This window comes from Rutilus rutilus (assembly GCF_951802725.1).
Source record: "Rutilus rutilus genome assembly, chromosome: 14".
Taxonomy (NCBI): Eukaryota; Metazoa; Chordata; class Actinopteri; order Cypriniformes; family Leuciscidae; genus Rutilus; species Rutilus rutilus.
The window spans coordinates 22989181-23006109 of record NC_140219.1 but is presented as its reverse complement, the minus strand read 5'-3'; the positions used below and the strand labels follow the sequence as shown (position 1 = coordinate 23006109).

The 16929-nt window shown below is 37.9% G+C and overlaps 1 protein-coding gene across 1 annotated transcript; it reads right to left on the bottom strand.

Moving 5' to 3' along the window:
• Positions 1-2951: 2951 nt before the first annotated feature.
• On the bottom strand, positions 2952-11949 carry slc25a48 (solute carrier family 25 member 48). The gene is made up of 7 exons (XM_084430446.1): positions 11742-11949; positions 10836-10879; positions 10547-10618; positions 9244-9496; positions 7778-8053; positions 6423-6556; positions 2952-3663 (listed from the first exon to the last, which is right to left on the bottom strand). The coding sequence occupies exons 1-7, from the start codon at positions 11785-11787 to the stop codon at positions 3559-3561; spliced, it is 930 nt and encodes a 309-aa protein (XP_084286572.1). The 5' UTR covers positions 11788-11949; the 3' UTR covers positions 2952-3558.
• Positions 11950-16929: the final 4980 nt, after the last annotated feature.

The window sequence follows — 16929 nt, the reverse complement described above, 5'->3', positions numbered from 1 at the left end:
GATTGTGTCTTAAGAAGTATGGCCAATAGCCAAGGGGCAACCAGTGTTACTTTTCGGGATCAAATTAGATCAAGCTGCAGTTTTATGTAACTGACTTTAAAAAGCCTTCAAGACAAAAAACTTTTTTCTTTTTTTTTAAAGGTGCAACAAAGGTGCTGAAACGGTGTTGAATATAAACAATACAAATAATAAAGAATAATGTTCAGTGACACTATCTGTCAGCAGTGTGGTATTATGTGCATTCATTTTTAGACATAGTGTTTTTCCTTTCTGAAGGTCAGCAGGATCTGGTTGTGAAAGCGCTGTGTACAGTTGATTACTGATCCCTCATTACCTCCTGGACATAGCCCTGAACAAATATTACTGACAGGTGCTCGGGCTACACTGAGTAACACAATCAGTTCAAACAAAGCAGAACATGTACCAGCCATATGGGGTCTGATTTCAGAGATCTGCTCCATTAAAAACTGGCTTTATGACATCACGTCTGGAACAAGAGAACAATGAAGTTTAGGTAGCTGTAATGGGAGCCACAATTAAATCATAATCCTAATATCTCACTGAGTGAGCCATGAGGGACCCTTTAAAGATAAAATCCATACTGAAGGTTTTGGACAGATTAATGTCTGGTGTGCATTTGGCCGCCAACGACACCATGTCACATGGTGAGTCTTTTTCATTCTGTGTTAGTAACTTATTAGCATACTTTCAATACTTTTGAACTGTACAACATGATGATAGTAATTCCCATAATAGATACACTTTCAATGTTTGCAGTAGCTGCAGGTTGTTGGGGTGTTTCAATAATAATAATAATTATTATTAGTAGTAGTAGTAGCAGCACCACCACCTGGGAACCTGTAAAAAACATATTGCATACTTTGTGTGCTCAGCTCACTATATAGGCTATAAATCATAGAAAATAATATTTTTATTACATGATGGTCTGATACAGTGCTTTAAGTGGGCCGGTACGCGCCGGTACTCAGTACCGCCACTTCCAAATATAGCTCTTGAGCGTACCGCCACCTGTCCGTGCGCCCAGAACGTGCTTTTAGCGTACCGGTACGCTCGTTTGCTCATCTGTTTTAATCCTTTGTCTGCGCTGCCGCTTTACTTCACAATGCACGCTTCCTCGTTGTTTATACTTTCGCCTGGCTCAGCAGTGCGAGTCTCCGCAGACTGCGCGCGCAATCCGCGCACCTCCCCAAACGGACGAGCCGAGGTGTTTATACTTGACGCGCTCGCCGTTGTACTATTCTTTGAAACGATAGGGGCGACTCGAGTAATTGTCCTCTAAACCATCAGGAATCAGCGGTGAGAAGATGAAAGCTATACACACGTGACAATGTTTATTTTAGTACACCACCACCAATAACACACTACAAACAGAATCGTGTAAAACCCAGTAAACCCTGAGATTATTACTCGTGACAATAAAACAAAATATATGGATATGAGAATGTGTATACAAAATAAATTAACAATATCTTATATTTTCTAATTTCACTAAATATTTCATTAAGTTTCGTGAAGATTTTTACTAAACATGGACCTTTATGTTCATTAAAAATACTTTTTATGCTATTGTATGCTCATTTTTTAAATGTAAGCAACTAATTTAGACTTGCAAACTGGGTGCCGGTGTGGTGAGAAGTTCAAGCTCGTTATTTATGTTCAGTAGCTCTTTCTACAGTAGCTCTTTCTAAGGGTATTTTTTCAATACCATTTTGCACATTTTATTTATGTTCAGTAGCTCTTTCTAGCTCAAACAAATCCACAAACTAATAAAAGGATTTATTATTTTTTATAAGGTCGTCTGTTGACTGCTGTATATAAAACCCCTTCAGTTGTTGTTACCTCAGGGGAGGAGGGGAGTCAGCAAAAAAAAAAAAAAAAATAGAGGACCGGCACCTCTTTTGGGCCACTTAAAGCACTGGTCTGATATCTCAAGCACACACATCATCTATTTGTACAAAAGCCTGGAAAAAGAACAGGCATTATGCAGCTGATTGTGATGAGCAGGTCATCCATCATCATTAGGCTTTAGGTTTCACGCAGTCCGGAATTCAGTGACATGTGAAGTTGTCAATATTCATGCACGCGAATAAGTTAATAAGATGAACAACAAAAATAGATCAAATCTCTGCTGCATACGAGCCCCCACATCTGAGTCATCGTTGCTGTCTGTCTAGAGTTTTTAATTGCAGGTGTTATCATTATTCCATCTATTTTTTTTTTTTATTCTCAGAATAGTAACATTTATAAATTACTTTTGGTACATTAAACTTTACTTTTCTTTTTTAGTGTGTACACAGCTAAAGCCAAACAATGAGCGTTAGATGAACATGGATGGATTTAAAATAGAGACATAATATACAAACAGAATGCCATTTGTGATTTATTATGCAGTCTATAGCATATGATTTCTGAAGCACGACTAAAAGGGTTTTTGGCAGCATCTATATGGCTTAATTGACTTGGACTTATGGTGTTTTGCCTGTGGCTAGGGAAAAGCAGCATCAGTTTTCAGTGGTGGTAGAGTTTGGCAGAGGCCATTCAGCGGCAGTGAGGTTGACAGTGACACAATGCTGGCTGGTGCTTTAAACGCTGCCTGTGTCCTCAGCTGTTTTCACTTAAACCTCATCTATCACTCCACTGCCTCTACATAAAAGGAGACCGCTATTACTGCATATATGAGAGATCTGGGACTGTGCTCAGAAGGTCGGTTTTCAGAGGAAATCATTTTGTTTCTGAATAAGGTTTGTAATTATTCAGACATACTGATGACCCCTCATCAATGCTTATTAGAAAACGTTGCTATGGCAGGTTTGTTTTAGATACAGTGTCACCATCTGGTGGAAACGTTTTGTCTTTATATTTCCATGCAACTGCTGACTTTTCTGACATAATGAAACAGCGCCACCTAGAGAATCAGAAATAACACCAAAATCATTCACGATTTATTCCAAGGACATTATTTATATTACTTTTCCATCTATTTTCTTGACCTTATATTCCCCTTTCCATAATAATTAGATGATAAGAGGATAGTGGAGGTTGTGTAAAAAAGCATTACAAGTATTTTCAAGGACCCATGACAATGTTTTCATATGAGCATTTTCCGACATACCACAGCTGAGAGCAAACTTATTCTAAAAAAATAAAAATTCCTATTTACATCAAGTACAATACATTTGAAGGTGATTCATACAAACAAGCATGCAAACACTTTATATTACAGGTTCACTATATCATTTGTTTCCATTTGCATATTATTGCATAAGCAGATAAACCTAAAGGCACTCCACACTGAAAGCCCACTGACATTATCTAAAAAGACAATCATATATTAAAATATCTCAGCAAACCAAACATGTTCAAAATTGTTCACTATTTTCTTAATATAAGAAACACAGATTCCCTGATACTCTTCATTGTATCAACAATGAACTCACATAAATGTGACATGTAAGTCTACATGCCATTAAAATCACGAATCCTATAAAATAATTTCTGAGAGCATATATTGTGCGTTAGCTTGTTTCAGAGTCTGTGTTAGAAACTGCGGAAAAATTGGAGGGAAAGCTCGTAACCAAGAAACATGGTTGAACACATTGGAAATCCTCTGATAGCATTCACGGTCGCCCCACGAAAGAAAACCTGCATTGGACATTGACAATCAAATGAAAAAACAAAAGCATCAGTATTATAATTCATTAAACTCTGAATCAGCATGTTTAAACATAAACAGCAATTAACTTCATATGTGCCCGTGACCTATTTTATCTGGTCTGACCTTTAAATTACTTCAGTTAGTGTAATATAGTGCATATTTGAATGACTCCCTCATTTTAAAGTGCCCCTATTTTGCTATTTTTAAGGTTCCTAATTTTGTTTTGGAGGTCTCCTACAATACGTTTACATGCACCCAAAGTATAATATATACATTGCACATCACCTAATTTCTCAAAAAGTCTGAGAACATTAATTTAGTCTCTTTAAATCCCTCCTTTCTAACTCTGTGTCTAAACCGGACGAGAGATGGCACGATGTGACACAACAAAAGACAATAGTACCATTATAATCATATTGTCTACACTGGATGTGGCGCGACACGACAAATCCCCAACACTTGCGATACTTCTCATAGGAAGGACTAATGGATTTGCAATGGTCGCTTGGTCTTGTCCAGTGTGGACAGCTTCTGGCTGTTGCCGAGTGGCGTGACGCGACACGTCAACGGTCGCGTCAGTTGTAGACACGGGCTGAATCCGAAATCGTTCCCTATACCCTCAAATAGGGCATTATTTGAGGGGACAGCCATTTACAGTGGTGTCCGACACCATAGTGCTGTCTTGTTATTGAGTGCACTCATTCAATCCCACATTGCACTGCAATAATGAGTGTGTACAGCCGATGTAACATGTGACGGCATAACCGGATGCATAAAAGTGACGCTGGCACACACATTAGCCTCGCGATGAAGCAAGCCACTCTCAGGCATTGAGGGGCGTGGCAGGACGACGCAGTGTCTCGTTCCCTTCTCAGGGAACAAGGGTTATAGTCATAACCCGAGACGTTCCCTTTCGAGGGAACTCGCACTGCGTCGTTGAAAACGACACTTTGGGGAACGAATGCCCACTAGGCCACGCACCGAAAAAGGCCTGCCCTAGAGTGAAACTGATCTCAGACACTCAGCTAGGACTAGAGCATACGTGCGCCAGGCGTACTAGGGAGGTGCAGACTATAAAACCTGATAAAATGTGCGGGGTAGCCCAACCGGCTCACAGATCTCCTGGAGGGGTACTCCCGAGAGGAGGGCTCTAGAGGACACCATGTCTCTAGTAGAATGAGCCCTTACGGCCAAAGGTGAAGGCAAATTGCGCACCTTGTAGGCCTACTTATGGTTTGTTTAGCCGGGAGCCCCTATTAGGTGATCCAAAACACACTGCAGTAAGTCCTCTCCAAGAAGAGGACCTCTCAAGGTAATACTTGGAACTCTGACTGGCAGAGCAAGGAACCTCTTCTCTTCTGCCGACACATGTGGTGGAGGATGAAATGCTAGCAGGACCATGGACCTAGCATTGTTAGATTGCACTTAAGGCACATAGCTGGGTCTCGGATGCAAGATGGCCTTAACTCCGCCGGGGGCAAACCCCAAGCAAGCTGGTACTAATGCCAGGGCTTGGAGATCTCCCAGTCTCTTTATAAGAAGTAGCTAAGAGAAAGGCTATCTTGAACGTGAGGTCCTAGGCAAAGACGACTGAAGGGATTCGAAGGGAGCCAGGGATAGGCCTTCGAGAACCACCGCCAGATACCAGGAAGGAACCCTGGACCTGACTGTCAGTCTCATCCTCTATGTACCAAGGAGAAATAGTATGACCAGTTGGTGCTTCCCCAAAAGGCCCAATATTCAGTGGTGCATGGAACGCAGCAATGGCATCCATGTGCACCATACATGTGGACGGGGAGAGATTCGCAGATCACATGGTGTAAGTATTCTGCTCTGATTGGTCAGATGGCCCAGTCAATTGTGATTGATCTACTCTGCTCTGATTGGTCAGATGGCCCAGTCTGTTGTGATTGGTCTACTCTGCTCTGATTGGTCAGATGGCCCAGTCAGTTGTGATTGATCTACTCTGCTCTGATTGGTCAGATGGCCTAGTCTGTTGTGATTGGTCTACTCTGCTCTGATTGGTCAGATGGCCCAGTCTGTTCTCTGTTGTGATTGGTCTACTCTGCTCTGATTGGTCACATGGCCCAGTCTGTTGTGATTGGTTGCCCAGGGGGCCGCAAAAGATTTACTAGGGGTCGCCAAGCTCGTCGTTAAAGATTTTGAATGTTAAAATAGGGATCTCCTGGAAAGAAGTTTGGGAACCACTGGTCTAACGCTTACAGTGCATGTCGTAAATTAAACTACCATATCTGAATTTCAGCTCCGGAGGCTCAAATTCCAGGCCTCACCTACTACTACAGTGTTTGAGGGTCAAAGTAGATGCCGTTCGCAGACAATAGGCTGGCATTGTGCAAATTTGTTACATTGTTACAAGGGTATGTACTGAGACTGGAATTGCTGACGACTCGTTTCGGCAACTCATAATCGATTCTTTCTTTTATGAGACAATAACTCCATTTATCGTGCACTTTGATCTTTGCAGGCCTTTTACATTCAGCTATATTACACACTACATGGAAGATAATATTCAAAAAAAGCATAACAGGGGCACTTTAAAGATTACTGACTCAAATAAAACAATCTTATTTGGATGTAACCACATGAAGCACATTTTTGACAGTTTGACAGTGTACTTGTTTACTTTTCCTTTTGTAACTGTTTAGCAGCTATGCAGATGCTACATTAAAACTTTGTTTTCAACCTTACTTAAACAAATATTGTGTAACATCCATCACAAACTTACATTTATTCCCTCTGTCTTGTAACTTTGCATGATGCAATCCATAATGCCCTTGTATTTCCTCTGCTGCATGGCATCGGCCTGCAACCTGCTTTTCACCACGTCCGTAGGTGTGGCGGTGACCCATGAGATGGATCCTGTGGAACAACAGCATAAACACAAGTGAAATCTCATGTAGAGTATCCTTAAAATGCTTGACTCCCACTAGAATCACATTTAGGTTAAACCAGGCTCTTCCCGTCATTTACCGATAGGAGGGGAATTTTAAATGGGAAGTACAGTGAGTAATCTCAAAACAATCCACCCTCTGACTCCCCTTCGCCAACAGTACACTTGCTAATCTGTGCATGACTGCTGAGAAGTAGTTTGGTGTCATACAGAGGTTCTGACACATCTTTTTAACTCAATTCAACTTGAGAAAACAATTTTGGAAAACAGCTATGTTTTTTGAAACAGACTTAAAAACTACATCTGGTGTTTCTTTACACTCTTGGAAATAAAGGTTCTAAAAGTTTTCTTTTTCTTTTTTCTCACACCAATGCCATTGAAAAACCTTTTTGGGTTCCCAAAAGAAACTTTAAGTGACCAGTTCTTAAAATAAACTTTTTTTTCTTTCTTGGTGTGATGAAAATTGTGTCATGAAAAAGAAATATTTTTTTCCAATGGAAAGGTACCATGGATTTTAAAGGATCTTCATGAAACCCATTAATGACAATAAAGAAAGAACCTTTATTTATAAGAGTGCAAGTAAGGATCACATTCAGGCAAGAAAAGAATAGCTCTCTTAAACCTAGTGAACTAACTCTGGAGAGAACATTTTAAAGTTTTACGGTATGAAAATGCTTTCTGAGATAATATTTGACCACATTTTAAGGGCATGATTTTTTTTCTCCAAACCAGTTCAGCGCAATCTCCGCCCGCAGCCGATTCTGAAGACGTCATTGGTCATGCCAATCTCAGTGCTGATTGTATACACAGAGCTACAACAATTTAATCCCTAACCCTACCCTACACCCTAACATTCACCAGTGGAATTGGCAGGAGAGTGGGATTTGCTCTGAACTGGTTTGGCAGCATTACATGTATCTTTTGCAGAGAAGGCAATCCAAACAAAAAATCCAAACAAGAAAATGATTATATAGATATAATTCATTATAATTCATAAATCAAAAGTGCAATATATTTCAAGTGGACTATTGTTGGACTCATGTTGTTAGCCTAGCAACATGTTAACATCAAATTCTATTGAAATCTACTGCGAGCCCGTGCATTTGAGAGGGTTTCAAATCAGTCACTTATTAGGTTCCACTCAGTATAGCAGCTACTAGGTTTTGGAACAGCTCTCATGTCTCATTTACCTGCTAAACCTCCTGCTAGCCATATGCTGCAGGGATCAGGGGTGCCATTGCCATCAGGATTCAGCCAGTTACAGAATAATGTGTAAGGTATGAAGTACAGGGTGTAACCAGGTATATCCCGCAATATCATGGCGCCCGCTCCTCGGTAGAGCCCTTGAATGCCCTCGTTCTCCAGGACAGAACTAATGCAGTGCAGCGGCCCTCTGTACATAGACTGGGACTGAATTCCCATTGACCGAAGAGGGACACTCCCATTCCCAGCAATGTTAAAGTTCTCTGAAAACACACAAAACAGCATGTGAGCAATACTGTGTCTTTTCATAGACCTGTTTTTTCACAATTGTTCGTTTACTTGGAAACGATTAGCTTTCAGTAATCATTACATAGGATTGTTTCCTTTAACCCTTTCTTGCATAGAGGTCACTACAGTGGGCATCTAATTAAAAAGCCATTTATTTACATATGCATGGGTTTTGATGGCATAGTTACACATCAACCACTACAGTGCCATCAAGTGGCAAACCTTATATGTGGAATTTTTGTTTTCTCCAAACCAAGATTGCGATTGGCCAGTCAGAAATGCCAAGTTGCACTGGAATATCCATCCATTCCTTCTATCCTAGAAGACTCTTGCAGGGATTTTTTTTTTTTTTTTTTTAACATCTAAGGACATCTATTTTCCAAGTATTGATTTTAGATTGGGAGGAAATTCTGATTAGTCATGTCCACTAAATTGGACATCATGCATCACACTAGCTATATCTCAGCTACAATTCATACTATTACTGTGAATGTTGTCTTCATCTGCAGTAACATTTTTGGCTGTAGATATTTGTGTTATTAGATAGTAATTTGCAGTTACATCAAAAAAGTATTCTGATTATGTAATGCACATGACTTTTAATGTGATACTTTACTTGTTACATCAAAAAGTAATCTGATTATGTAATGCACTTTACTTGTAACGGGCATTATCTACATAGTCTGAGTTGGGTTTCCACAGAGTTGTACCTTCACCGGTTGTAGAAGTCTTTGGTGGAATCACGTCCTCATGTTCTGATATCAAATACTCGTGAATTGCAAACTCAAGAACAAACTCAAGTTCATTTGCAATAATTGAATCTGTATTATTTTTTTTATATATATTTTATAGTTTTCACATGATTTTATATAATTGTATTAATTGGTTTGTTAAATACACAGAGTATTACGGTGCTATTACTGTATTGTTTAATACAGTATCTCTTCAGTTAAAAACATAAACGCATACTGTCCACTCATCTGAAAATCTCCTTGTAAAATATGAGTAAAAAAAAAAAGGTTCAAATCTTGTTTTTCATGCCCTAAGAGCAATACACATACTGACTGTGGTTATCATAAATCATGCATGAAAGGGATAACATGAATATGTTCAGTTCTACTCCATCATAGCTCCAGGGTCCTAAAATGTCAAGACTCCAACTTACCTGCAAGAACAGGTTGGGCTTGCATCTGCAGTCTAATTTTGACAAGGTCAACAGGGGCACCCACCCCCACCGAAACCAGACCGGTTAACATGCTCGCTACAGTCAAGTCCAGCATGCTGCAAGGGTGTCTACTGTCACCGTAACGATATCTGCTAATGAGGCGTTGTGTGTTGCTGAAGATGCCAAACACCACTGAGTTATAGAGGGTGATGCTAGCCAGTGGAAAGGACAGGCCTTTGAAAAACCCTGTAACCTGAGACAACACAAAAGAGATAGTTGTCTTTGTCATGACTTTTGTTTCTAAGTCAAGGAAAAGTCTGTTCATACCATAAATGGGGTAAAAAAAATGTTATGCAGTCTATCCTGGGGACAACTGGGAACATAGACCCAGGCCCTGTGATTGAGAGTATAGCCTACTCATTGGGCTTGGGGGGTGAGGGGGCCCACTTACACAAATGTTGTCCTATGCTCTGTGATATTTATTGGTGACTTTGGTCAATCCTATACGCCTTAATATATTATACAGAATTAAGTAAAAATAGGGTGTTTTTTAAATCATTTTACTACTTCTGTTTGAGATGTTGCCATTTATATCCCAAGATGCTGCAACATTTTACATGAACAACTGGCAATTTATTAGGAAATATTTCAGATGTCTTTTTTTGTTCTTTTTTTTTCAATTAGAAGGTTTTTACCAATATTTTCTTTGGCATTATTGGCATTCATTTTGTTTTCAATAATCCTCTAGGAAGTGACATTATCTTTGGTATAAATTACAGTAGTCAACATTTGAAGTGGATCAAAAAAGTGAATCAAAGTTGTCCTAAGACAAGAACGGGTATTGTTCAAAATTCATGTATAACTTTGATGAAAGGTTTTGATCCACTTTAAAAGTTGACTACTGTAGTATGATATTAACAACATTTGAGAACAGGATGAAAAAAACTATAAATGATTAATATAAATGATCTAAAGTAAATTAAATTGTAAATTAAATAAACCTAAATTACTGTAACTCCAAGTTATTCATATAGGCTGAGTGTCAATCTCTGAACAATAGCTAACTTTCCTGATACCATGCTGTAATAGCCATCTTTTCATTCTGTACATACGTTTTTTTTTATATATGTTATAAAGTTAAAGAGCCTGAGGTTATAGCTCTAAATAGCTGTAAAGGTATAGCAAAACAGAAATGGCTCAATAAATACAAGGCTGTCTGCCCTTTTGGGGTAATTTTGATACGGTTATAAAAAAAATATATGTTTTTCAGTTATTTTTTATTTATAAATATGTAAAGTCTTACATTTTCCTTTTTGTAGATGGATACAATACAGTGGAGAGTATTCTTGTATCCGTTGCCAGTTTGTAAACGAGTCTGTAAAAGAGCACAAATGATTTTTTCTCATTATTTCCTGGGTTGACTTCATTCCTAACCAAACATTTTTATACCTGCCTGCCCAGTGGGTAAAAACAGAAAAGTAATGCTTTATGAAGTCACTTGGAGTGTAAAACCTATTAACTATTTATAAATATATAATAAGTACATATCTTATTCCATCTTACATTTGTACAAAACAAATCACAAACCTTACCTTGACTGTGTCAAGCGGATGTCCTACAATTACACTGGATGCTCCTGCAACAAAAACAGTGACAAACCTTGGCTTCAAAATGTCAAAACTGAACTGTACAAAGACAATTATAATGACAGATGTATTGCATAGCTTTGTAGGAGGCTCTTCTTGCAGAACACAGTGTCCGTTTTCATGAATAGGCCTACTTTACATTGTTTTGAAAATTTCATGGTGGATGGGCAGGGCATGCACAATAGGGCTTTACAGAACAGACTCTTCCTTTGAATGGAGAACCAAAACCCGTTTTTCCACCAAAAATCGTTTAAGGCTGAGAAATGGAGACCAATTTGCCAAAAAATTGTGCCACCGAAATCTGCGTTGTTTGCAAGAGCGCGAAAAATAGTTAAATATTGTGTCTGATGGAGCAAAGATTTGTAACACTTAACTTTACTAAAATGGTTTCGTAGCCTACAATTGACACATTTCGTTAAAATAGACATGGATGTATATTAGTTTAAGACTTAACAACAGAAACAACACATAGCCTAACTAATAAACATAAACAACGACTCAACGACGCCCCTCACGCGGCTTCTTGCCATCTCTCAATCAAACTTGTTTTTCTACTTTTTAATTGACAGTTTTCCCATTTTTGCGGTAGGACCTACTTGAAAAAAACATTCTAAAAATGCTGATAATATGCTTCTTAAACAGCTAAAAGTGGTAGTTTAATTGAAACTTACAAATCTGTTTGTAATAGATTAACTAGGCTACTTCACGAAAAAAAAGTATAAACTGTTCATTAAAGACGCATACAAGCTGTTAAATCGCGCTATTGCTCTCCGAAAATGTGTACGGGTTGGGTTTGTTTGCAATGTTGAACATACAAAGCTTCTTACTAAATGCAAAGCAAATAAAACTCACCTCCAATCCATCCTGCTACAAAATCATCCAGATGAAAGACTGTCATTGTACAACAGACTGAATCTTCACTGGATATTTCCACATAAGAGTCGGCGTTGATACGGTTTAAATGTTGACGCTAAACATCTGTAAACTTCATCTAACAGTTCGTCAGATCGATAAAAGCAAAGGTAAGTTAGTTCAGTCTCATCCAGACATTTAAATCGGCGAGGAGGGAGTGAATGGGGGCGTTGCAGGCATACAAAAATAGATTTGTCCACCAACACCCATTATGACTTGATTAAAACAATTTGCTGCAATCATATTTCTCACTATTGTGTAATATAATGGGTAAAGTGCGTGAATCATGTGACTCTTTACGGAGCTTCGGAGTTCCTCTATAGATTGAGGAATGCCTGGAATGTGGTGCTGTCATGCTCACATAAAATAAAACAAAACCAATATGTTTTTCACAAACCACGAACGTTCTCTTGAAAATAATGCTTAATTTGTATGTAAATGGTAATCTTGACAATCATTTACTCTCCCATCTGCCAAGACCTTGACATGAAACGTTATGGGTTGAGATGTAAACAAACGTTCTGTAAATATGCTTCAGTCCATGTGGAAAGTTACAAGTCAGTGTCACTGGCATAATGGAAAATAGTTCTGTACTGAAGGTTTGCGAACTTTTGTATGTGGACATATCTATATAGGACTTATCAGAAGAGCAATTGAACACTATAAAAAAATTCAACCCACAAAACCTGAAAATGTAGTTTGTGCCTTAAATCAAAATGATGCCAATGGTACAACCAGCAGCGAGTTCATTGCACTTTTTCGACCACTTTCAATTTCATTTCTGATTCTGATCGAAACCCTTAAGCTCATAGAATCAAGTAGTCAATAAATGTCAGAAATGTTTGTGACAGGATTTTTTGTTGGCTGATATACTGTAGGTCTTAACTAATATCACCTGCACCATATAGATGGAAATGTGCAACCTGAAGCAGTCTGAAATCCTCTCTTGTGTAAACTTCATTTGTTCAGTTCATTGTGAAATATATTGTTGATTCACATGCTCTCCAAAACTATGAGTCTCAGCCAGAAAATGAACCCTATGACATATAGGTGTAAATCCAACTAACAGGGAATGTTCTCAGAACTTCCGTAACGTTTAGGCTAGGTTTTCTCAAGTTATGAAAACATGTTCTTCCAGCAACATTAATAGAGCTTTCATTAAAAGTTATCTGGTCTTTAATATTGTCAAAATGTTACCACTTTTTACAGCGTATGTGAAAATACGCTGTACACAACAAACATAATAAAGAGATTGCCTTGCAGGTTGGTTGGAAAAATAAACTTGGGCAAGGCTCAATTGACTTAACCACAAGACACACAGATACTTTGGAATTTAAAGAATTTTGTTTTATATATAAAATAAAATAAAAAGTTCAATAATGTTCTCAAAATGTTAGCCCAAAAACATTATCTATACATAGTTCATGGAATTTTTTTGTTTTGTTGTTGAAATGTTTAAGTTTACATTTTTAAATGTTACTACTTGTTTCAGAATGTTCAGAGAACATTCAAAACTAACATTCCCATGTTTTTTGCCAAATGCAATGTTCCATAACAAAGAACAAAGAATTATTTTTAACGTTTAGATACCATTCAGAAATAATGTATTCGTTACTTAATAGGGCGGTTAGAAGAACATTCTTAGAACATACTGTATCTTAAAGGTTACGCTACAAACACAATGTACAGAAGTTGCCTTGGGGTTGGGCAAAACAATAATAAAAACTTGGGCAAGGCTCGACTGCCACATCCTGATTTTGCCGAGTTAGACGCGTTGGAACAACACTCCAGCCGGGAAATCATAACCATATCTCTACCCCAAAACCTAAGAAGGTATCCTTAAAATTAGAGGGAAATGATAGCTGAATAACACTGATGTAGAAGCATAACCGTAGTTGTAAACCTAAAGTTGACATAAACTGTAAACTTGTCCATCAAATCTGATTGGTCGATTGAAATGTTGCACTTGGTGAAATCAGGTTTTGCCTGCAACTGCATGAAATTAGTTATACAGAGAGCGAACACATGCAAAATAAATACAAATATTAATAAATAAAATAAAAAGATGTTGTTGTTTTTTGCCTCATTCATATTGCACACTAATGGTGCAGTCAGCATGGCAGAAAATCTGGTTTAATGTTTTGTTTGACTATTTGGCCCATTGTGACTTATCATTAACTCACTCATAGTAATAAAGTCATATTGTATGGGCCTTTTTATGCTTTGTCACCTGACCTGAGATGGGTGAGGCCGCGATGCAATCCACTCATGCGTTGCAGCAATCCGTGTTTGTGGAATAAAAGGTCTTTTAAGGATTTTGAAAAGAGCATTTCAGGATTCTCTGATTAGTGTCTCTGAGCACAGCTTGTGATAAGCGATCAATATTTAACCCCACAACACAGCCGTCTTATCACAGCGTACCGGATTGCATACAAGGTACAGAATGCCCCGTCCGCCTGTGCAAATAACTGACTAGGCAGCTCAAATGTACTTGTACTCATTTTCATGCACTACAAGAGGTCTCCTGTGCATCTGTTGTAGACTTGACTGCTAATGAGTATTTGTTTGGGTGTTAAGAAGAGGCTTGGCTGTAAATTCTGTCAAACGTCAGCAGAATAAATTAAAAGCCAACATTGCGTGGACAAAACAAAGTCTTTGTTTCTGACACAGAATGAGTAGTGCATGCCTGGGAGATTGCAGCCTTCGGATGTTTTCTCTTAAGCTTTCAATTTTGGCTTTTTACAACTGTAAAAAGTTGTTGGTCTGAGGTGAGGGACGAGGAACAAACAACTAAAATAGGCTGGGACATGCATTTCTTCTGAATTCTGGTAAAAGAAATAAAAATCACATGCAGTCGCAGGTCTGGATCATTTTTCCCCCCAGAAATATACTGTAAGACATGACCAAAGACAAAATGTACATGATACTTCTGGTTATAATTCATTTCAGAAGGCTGAGCATTCTTGTTGGTCAGGTTTCTTTGAGTCTGCTAGAATTAGAAGTTGGACAGGTCAAGGTCTCTGGTTTCAGTGCAATGAAAGATAAAGTCTTTTTAACCAACTCATGTGCTCTTGACCCACTGACATAGTTAAAGGGGTCATGAATTGAGAAATCTCCTGTAAGTTTCAGAACTCAAGACTTCCTCAGTAGTCCCCAAACAGCTTTTATTGAAACCTGTCCGAACAGCTTGTTTCGAATTTTGTCACATTATAACGTTGGAAGACCGCCTTTCAGAAGATCAAAGCATACTTCTACATCATTGCCTATTCAACCCCGTCTACCAATCCACATGTTTAATAGTAAATGCGAGAGACGTAAACACAGGATTACTGCAGCAACAAAACCATAGAGATGCTCTGATGTTTTTGCATTGCCATCCTTGTGACCCAAAGATTAAGAAAGCGTGGATGAACTTTATTTTTTACTAAGTTCCAGTCAGATCGTGTCAGTAAGACACTCGTTTGTTCGCTTCATTTGACTGTGGATTAGTTTTTAAACAAGATACCGTTCGGTGCAGGCTTTTCAGAGAGACTGAAAATAAAAGATTATGCAGTGACGACCATATTGGATCCTACAGTAGCCTACAGGTATACTGAGGTGCTGCAGTCAAACTGTGAAAAGTTGAGGTTTGTTGTTCTTTTCTTTGCTTCAGCATTTATAGGGTTAATGCGTTAGATTGTCGGATATGGAAGAAAGCACATATGGGAACGCTGCTTTTGTTATTATCTGTAATCCTGAATAAACGCTTCAGTGAGCGACATCTGTTTTGCCATCATTAAGACATTACAACGCGTTTCATTTTATTTAACACTGCAAATGACAATGTACTGTATATAGCCTACGTTTTTCACTTTATCGAAAAGGATGAACTATGAATAGCCTATAAGAATGACATTGTGACAAACTATGGTAAATTTATTCATTCATAATTCCATTTACAAGTTATACTGTCAAATATAATTGTGGTAAGTCAGCAGCTAGGCCTACTTAAACTTTATTAACCACAACCAAGACTTATAAAGCATAATACGCATAAATGTTTTACATTGTTTGCAAATGTTTCAACTATATAACAATATATTTTTCAACATCGGAAGTTTTCAAAACAATTCCACACATGTAATGGTGGGGACGTTGAAAATATTTTAATATTCAAAGCTGTTACCCAATCATAGCAGTGGCATAGCATCAAAACATATTACTTCTGAATGCTTTTTGATGTAAAACTCCTGACAATAGAGAACATTATAATAAAAAAAAAAATGTGTTCATGACCCCCTTTAATTTCAGAATTAAAAAACAAAAAAAACCTGTTGTCGTGACAGCCTAAAACCGAAATGTTCAATACTAACATATTAATTTTGTCCTATCACAAAGAAATATAGATCAGTTAGGTCAGTGACCTGAACATGTTTTCAACCTGTTTTGAAGTGAAGTGTTGACACAGATCACAGTGAATCGCAACCACACATCGGTAACCTTTGATTTTGTTATTTTTGAAATTGACAGTACAAACCCTATCCGGAATGAAAAAACTTCCAAAATAGAAGGATATATTTAAATAGAACAAATATTATATTATGTTTAATATTAATATTAATTATATTATTCTTACTTATAGTAATAATAAAATATTATAGAAATTATAAATAACAACAACAACAATAATAATAGTTTAATCCAAGCAATCACACACATAGAATTCTGCAATTATTCCTTTCTAGAATTCCCCTCCACTTCAAATTAAAACTGTTAAATAGTTCATTTGACCCCAAAGTTGCATAAATGTTCAATTCACAGAATTCAAATAAAATGAAAAATGTTGAGTCACTTTAGACGTCATTGTAATACCTTGACAATCAGGGTGTGTTAAACTTGTGGATTCCCATTGGCTCTCAGTGCGCAGTGAGATAAAAGCCACAGACCTTCAACTTTAGCCCTGTCAAGTCTGGTCATTTTTGCAACTGTATAACAGTGACACTTTTTGTTATGCTTTGATCACCTGGTGTACACTTGTACATCCCAACAGCATTATTGCAAGCATAAACTTTTTGGACAGCCCTGACTAACAGTAACCAGCCTGATAAGTCAAGTGTGTAAACCACAAAGAGATGTGCAAAGTACGATA

Coding starts and splice junctions, on each gene's coding strand:
- slc25a48 (XM_084430446.1), bottom strand. CDS start 11,787: ATGACAGTCTTTCATCTGGATGATTTTGTAGCAGGATGGATTGGAG. Junction 10,619..10,835: donor ATCCGCTTGACACAGTCAAG/GTAAGGTTTGTG, acceptor GCTCTTTTACAG/ACTCGTTTACAAACTGGCAA. Junction 9,497..10,546: donor CCATCTACAAAAAGGAAAAT/GTAAGACTTTAC, acceptor GTGTTGTCTCAG/GTTACAGGGTTTTTCAAAGG.